The following is a 7,366-nucleotide window of genomic DNA, read 5'->3' on the forward strand; positions in this document are numbered from 1 at the left end:
ACATGATGCCCACGCATAAGTCTGTAAAGAAAATGGTTTTCCCAGTTTAGTGTGGAAGATTGACCTCCACAGGGCCTTGATCTCAAACCTATCCAACACTTTTGGGATGAAGTGGAACTGTTAGCCGGGCCTTATCACACGACCTCACTATACACTAATACTCTTGTGGCTGAATGGGAGCAAATCCCTGCAGCGAGTGAGACTGCAGCAAATGAAAGCCCCTGGTTTCTGGAATCACATGTTCAACTATCACATATGGATGTAATGTTTAGATGTCCACACACTTTTGGCCATCTGGTGTATCTTCACATGAGTCAGCAGCCAGAGTAATAGTCTGTTAAACTGAAGATCATCAAACGGGAATCAGCTATCAGATTGGAGTTGACTTTAGAGAACTAATGGGTGCATTAGGACTGGTGTGTTTGCACTGAAACACAGTCACTGTGCCATTTATTTACACCGCTTTCTGCTCAGGCCAACTCTACATATTTAATACTGGATATTACTCCTGTCACGGTGAAGCTGTCTGTTTAGTTTAGCTGAAGTGTTTATTAAAGTAGGATAAGATGTCAATCTGCAAGCGGCTGTTGTCCAGCTGAACATCCTCGCACACACATCCGCTTGTTCTCACCGTCTGCTCTTTACTAACAAACAACAAGCCTTTCTCACGGCAGACATTTTGACCTGTCAAACACAGGTGTAACTCATTACACCCACAATGGCTGCATTCCATTTAGGTGTGCTGGCTTACTGGCACACCCACCTGTAAATGGAGCACCTGTTTTTTTCCTGCTGTGACTGTTTAAAATATCTGGTCTGAATCTGTTTCTTTTCTACCGGGTGCGTTTTACACAGCAGGGAAACATATTCATCAAGTATGATTATGTGATCAAAGCCAGTGGTTTAAAAATGACATTTCAGTGTCGTAAAGTTTGACCTTTAGTTGAACCGCTATCAGCTACCCAGCTTTCACTGTGGTCTGGCTGCCACATATTTTATTTGTCATTGATTCCCTGTTTCTAAATAACCTCAAACATACAGTATCAATTTACGCTGACACTGATATATCTGATATAGCATCAGATTGAACAATTATCATTTATTAACCCATAATAAGACAATCTTACACAAGTTGGCTTAGCATCACACCCTGCACACTTGTAATTGTCATGTTTTATTTGTTTCATTTGATTTAAAGGCTCCGATAACTCAGTTTTCTCAGTATGTGAATGCACAATATTCAGATCCAAACAATTACATACACTCTGTTTTTGAGCAGAAAAAGCTTCTTTTTTTAAAATAATGAATATGAATATTGTTGGAAAACATCTGTACTAACCACAGTCGATGTGATTATTTGTACAGTGGAAAAGATAATAATTTAGTTTGTAGATCCTCTTTAATGTCGTGAAGAAACACTAGTAGTAAAGATTTGAAACCAAGTCAGGGGCTTTGAAACCGCCTTGAACAGAATTAAACCATTTGCCAAATGACATTTGTTCTATTTGTCTTTTACATTGTAGATGCTCCTTTTGTACTGTTTAAGAATCTATTCATAAAGCTTTAAACTAGACCCCATATTGTGATGGGGTCACACAAACCGCAACGCCCGTCAACATGAGTGCTCAGTAGGTAGTTAATTACTACATTATTACGTGAGTAATACACTACATACTGCTACAGTAGGCATCTAGACACACACACACACACACTCTGACTCACAAGGTGAAAACACTACCAGGCGCACACTGTTGTGGCTGGTTTTAAAAAAAAAAGAAGCAGAATCTTTCAAGAGAGAATCACTGTGTCGAGGGCAGCACGATGATGGCCCAAATGATAATCATGATTATTTTGATCAATACTGAGATCACAATTATTTCCCGATTGACTCTGCAGTATGAGGAAATGTTGGGTTCTTGTTAGCAGTAACTCAATACAGCATTTTGTCCAGGAATAAAAGTATCGAGGCTGCAGCTGCAGGGTGTGTGTGTGTGCAGCGACAGGACAGCTCCCCAAAAGTGAAACCAGAACACCTCGATCAGTTTAGGAAGTGCTTGATTTGACATGCAGATGACTTTTCTAGGAGCCGAGCACGAATTTTAAATATCAATATTATAGACAATCATTTAATTGTGGGAAGCCAAAATCGTGATTAATATTCGATTCATTGGGCAGCGCTATATGCATCCATGCTCTCGATTGCAGTAGCCTTCACTTGTGTCAGCTCTGGTTATTGTTTTAATAATGCAACAGAGCAGTTCGCCTTGAATCTGCGATGAGCTCCAGTCTCACTCCTGCTGACGTCTTCACCTGAGCATCAGGAACACCTGCTTTGTTCTTGACCCCAGGTAGAGCCAAGTGACGCTCTTTCAGTTGTGTTTAAATTGAACTAAATGTGTATATGTGTTGTGTTGTTGTGTTCAGGTGCATTAACAGTCCTAAAAAACCAGAGTCTGCCAGAAAGCGTCTGTTCTGTCAGTGTATCATCGCCACAACGTGCTGAAAGCAGAAGTCTGATTTGCTCTATATCTGAAGCCAAACCACATCTGGATTGTATGGTCCAGTCTGCAGAATCTGGCAAACAACAGATGGAAAAATACTGGAGATAATGATTCTGACACACTGCTGCCTTGTCTGTCTGTGTGTGTGTGTGTGTGTGAGAGAGAGTGTCATAGTTTTACAGTGCAAATCAGACTGATAATCTTTGTTAAATCGAGCTGGTCTGAATTGTTAACTATAATCACTGACATTGTGATTTTTATTTGTTATTTTTATTCAACAGACACGTTTTGTTTCCACATCTGTCCTCCCATCAGAGTTAAGTGGTTTCTTAACTTCGTTAGTATTCAGAGGAACACTGTGGCTGCACAGGCTGCAGAGTAAAAGCAGCACGCGGTCAGTTCAGCTTCAGTCAGTGTCACACTAGTGATTCTTTGCAATCGATCCAGTTAACATTTGATTTGCTATTTCATCTTCAATCGCCTGACAACAGAAACATTTGTAAATAAGCTGTTTTAACACACAGTATATATGATTATAGTGAGCAACATGTGACTGGAAATGCTAGTATGGACATTTTAAATAAAAGTTAAATATCTTAGTGTAGATAAGGCCTCACTTTTATCCAAGATGTTGCTGTTTATTAGATGAACGATTGAAAATCCACAAAAAGAAGCCCAACAGTCAGCAGGTGATTGAAACGCTGTTGATGCAATGCATTGTGGGAGGGACTTAGAAGACACAAATCAGACTGGATTATGTCAAAACTCCTTACTTCAGCCATTAAACACGGCACTGCTCTTTTCAGCATCCTAGCCATCTGATCAGTGAACCATTTTCACTCCCGGCCTGCAGGTTTCTGAAGTACAGTGTTTGTTTACTGGTTAAGGCCGGGCTGATAGTGTAAAGCCAAACTGTGCTGAGGTCAGGATAGCAGCAGGAGATAACAGTCAGCTGTGAAGCTAAAAGAGAAATTCATTTTAAAACAGTTGTTGCTTTAAAGACATGGCAACACAGTATAAATCGATGTATTTGGGACAGTGTAATTTAACCAGTTTTGCAGTGTAGTCATGACAAGTTGGATTTTATATTTAAAGAGGACAACGCACCACTGAATCTGTCATTTATTTTTGTGTGTGTAAGGCTACAACATCCAATTAGTTTAAAGAAATTAAATTTGGATTCATCTTCCGGGAATCATGAGTGTTATGAGTCAGTAAATGTTATGGCGGTGGAGTTGTGCAGCTGCTTCCTGAGCCAGTCTGAAATTTGTTAGGCGGGATAAAAAATGGGGATGTAATCTTTCTGTGCGAGAGAAGAAAGAGTGTGGATTAGTTGGTAATAGCTGTATTGAAACATATTTTGTCAACGTTAACTGCTCCTAAAACCAACTACTACAGCTTCTGTGTCGACTGTCAATCAGGACTGTCCGTTTTCAAATTCAACAACTATTTACGAATTAAAAAATTATGTCTGAATTCTAAATTCAGTGTGTAAACGCAACAGGTTAGTCAGTAAACTAAACTATTGTTGTTCTTTTCACACAAAGCTGTGCTGAACAGACAATCGCAACACCAAATCTCAGTCAGTTATCTGCTTGTCATTCAGTAGTAGTGGTGGCACCTCAAATGTACGCCACGTAAATTCTACAACATAGTTTACCTCAATATATTCTTTTGGCACCACCAAAAATAATAAAATATGTTCTTATCTGGTACTTGTCTGGTCAGTTATTCTAGTTGTTTGTTTCATTTAATCTTTTTTGCCACTGTTTCCTGAAAAACAAATTTTTCTGCTTCTTCGGGATGATGAATTGCAGTCACTAAAACTTTCCACACATCTCATTAGAATCACTACATGATAGGGTTGTTTTTTTTGCATTTACAACCAGTCTGGTGTATTTGGTTCTGCTCAAGATATAATCAAACCACATCAATCAGCACTGGTACGACCAAATCAGTAAATAAAAATATCAAACCAGGAATCAGTCTCTTTCTTTCTCATGTCTTTTTGGTAGTGCTCCATTATATGGGAGGGTGCTGCCATGTTTCCATCGGCTCTGTGTGGAATAACAGTCGTCTGGAAACTTCACCCGGCTGCCGTCTAGCCCCGGGCCCCCACGGAAAACTCTGGAAAGCCTTTCACATAATGTCCCAGTCTCACTCAGACAGAGCGAACCAGACCAAAACAATGATCTTTTTTTTTTTTTTTGCTATTGTCATTGTGATATACAGCACACTTTATAAGAAAACAGCTTTTAGTAACCCACCTTTTAAAGCTTTTTGGTGGGTAGTTTACTTTGCTTTGTATGAATGGTAGACCATTTAGAGATACAACAAGGTTCGGTGATACATAAGGTCACATTTTTGTCACACCTTTACTGATCGACGATCCAAATCATCACCTTTGAGGGGGCAGAACTAATCAAGTCCAATAAGAATGTTTTAATAATTTGTGCAATATCATTTCAGGGTGGAGGAGAACAGGGATCTTCTGCTGTTCTTCAGGACTCTCCGGACTTTCACAGACAGATGTGACGACCGGTCCAGAACCTACCAGCACTTCAAGGTAAGTGAAGACCAACCTGAACAGAAATGGACTTCAAACAGGCCTGCAAACATCTGCCTTTCGTTTTGTTGACACACTGATACATACGGAGGACTGACTCTGGATTTGACCAGGTTGGTCCTTTCCTCCTAACACCACAGATTTTTAGAAACATGTCAGCATTTTAGCCAAGTGAGATCTAGCCTTTCTTTAATTGCTTGTTTATGAGTCTAGAAACTCAATGGAACATTTTTGACTTGTTGTTTAGTGACATGTCAGCATCGTTTAGTGGAGGACAAGATACAGCAGTCCATCCTGAATTCTTTCAGCGGGGAGACCAGATGGTCTATCAGTCAGTGTGAAAGCAGACAAACCTAAATGGGAACTTTAGGCTGGATTTGATCTTTAACCTCTGACTGACTCCTGATGGGTTTCACCCTCATCCGTCAGTGGAGGAGGCTTGTTGACTTGTCTAACATAGAGGTGTCCAGAGTCCAGAAGACACGGTTTCTCTTTGTGGCTCAGAGTGGACTGGCTCCAGGGTTTATATTTCAAAACAACAGTAAAACTCTCACACTGGCTTTGTTTTGGAAACCCTTTACCACCCACTGTTCCACTTACGGGACTCGTTATTTAGAACTTTCACAGACTCCCAGCATGTGTTGAACATGCAATATTTATATATGGATAGATTTGACTTTTTTTTTTTCTTTTTGGTTATTGTAGTTATTTTCAAAAGACAATGCCTTTGTTGTCAAACTAATGTAGGTGCAAAATATACATCTGAAGCCTTAACACATGGTATCTTCCTATCTTCAAAGCAGTGTGGCAGCTCAACAGTGTAAGCCTGACAATGAGGTTTAATGGTTACTTGAAATGAAACTGAGTCTGAGCTCCCAAACAAGGTATGAAAATCTTTGTTAGTGCTGTTCTTCAAAATTTTGGAAACATTTGATATCCAGGCCTAACTTTGGGTAAGTAAGCAGAAAGATACAATAGCTTGATATAGATGGATGGGTGAATGTATGGTTGGTTGGACATAGATACAATAAGATAGATACTCTAGATATGTAGCTGTCTGAAAAAGAAATCTAATTTCCTTTGAATTATAACGCCAGCCTTACCATGTGTATGTGGGTTTACATTACGTCACCAATTATGACAACAGAGAATATAATTTTAAAGTTAAAATCTGGTTGTCAGCTCTATGTCAACCATGAAGATACAATAACCCCTCTAGAAATGTTCCACTTTATAAAGGGGCTATTGTTTGTAAAGTGCTTAGATTCAGGAAGATGACAGAAGAGAGGAATTAATGTTAATGCAGTGGGTGTGAATTGGTGTGGGCATGGTAAATGTCAGGGTGGGACTTTATTAAAGAGGTAGCAGTAAAATGTCAAACAGTAAATCAAGCTGCAGAAGCAATATGGAACCTATTCTCCTGTTTACTTGGAGAATGTAACATTCTGCCAAGTTGGCTGGGCTGAAAGTGGATTAACCCACATTTTCCATACTGGCCTGTGTGCTCTAAACTCTTATTTTGCTTTAGTTGCATTTTCTTCAGTGTTATTATGGAGAAAATGTAATTCCCATTGTAACTGTTCTGCTGTAATGTGGGCTGTGCCTTGTATGCCGATTTCCATGCTTTAATGACACACAGACATGAACATGTATTTAGAGGAATAAACAAATAAAGATATAAAAAACAAAGAATTCACATACAATCAAGGCCAGGAATCTTACAATTTTTGTTGCTGGTAGACCACGACATTAACCAGCCAGTCACTGTACGACTACAAGACTGCAGATGATGGTTGGCTGTGTAGCAGTTACAAACCACAGACATTTACAAGCATGTGGCCAATCACTGATTGGCATCTCTCCCTTGAGGACATATTAGTGTCAAATGTCTCTGCACTCAGACGCACAATCAAGCACCACGGCTCCAGACTAACCTTTTCCACTGGTAGCACTGATGCTACTAACTTTCCCAGTTGGTTGCACCAGCACATGATTTGGTCACACCATGGTATTAATCAATGACCTTACATGATGATGATGTATAGATGCTGTTAGTAAAGCCCTGCCACTGAAATCTAACTCTAAGATGTTTTTCATCCAGCCTTGACAGTGAATTAATATTTATATTTGTGATATAAATTGCCATTTTATGCAGGTTGAAGATTAGGTGCAGATTACAACACCCTTGCTGCATCCTCCCATTCAAGCGTGTAGGTCAGGAGAAACTAGTTGCCACAGAGCCTGTGTTTTGTTTGTTCTCGGCTGATGTACAAAGACAACAATTCTTATTTTCCGGTGA

At 39.6% G+C, this 7,366-nt stretch overlaps 1 protein-coding gene across 1 annotated transcript in view; it reads left to right on the plus strand.

The window, feature by feature from the left end:
• Window positions 1-7,366, plus strand: part of cenpp (centromere protein P) — an 88,964-nt gene that overhangs the window by 5,850 nt on the left and 75,748 nt on the right. Inside the window, exon 6 of the mRNA XM_035662389.1 lies at window positions 4,971-5,067. Within this exon, the coding sequence (XP_035518282.1) occupies window positions 4,971-5,067 (97 nt within the window). The remainder of the gene's footprint in view (window positions 1-4,970; window positions 5,068-7,366) is intronic.

The sequence above is a fragment of the Morone saxatilis genome, unplaced genomic scaffold, assembly GCF_004916995.1.
Source record: "Morone saxatilis isolate NCDOM2014 unplaced genomic scaffold, NCSU_SB_2.0 Contig18, whole genome shotgun sequence".
NCBI classification, from domain to species: domain Eukaryota; kingdom Metazoa; phylum Chordata; class Actinopteri; family Moronidae; genus Morone; species Morone saxatilis.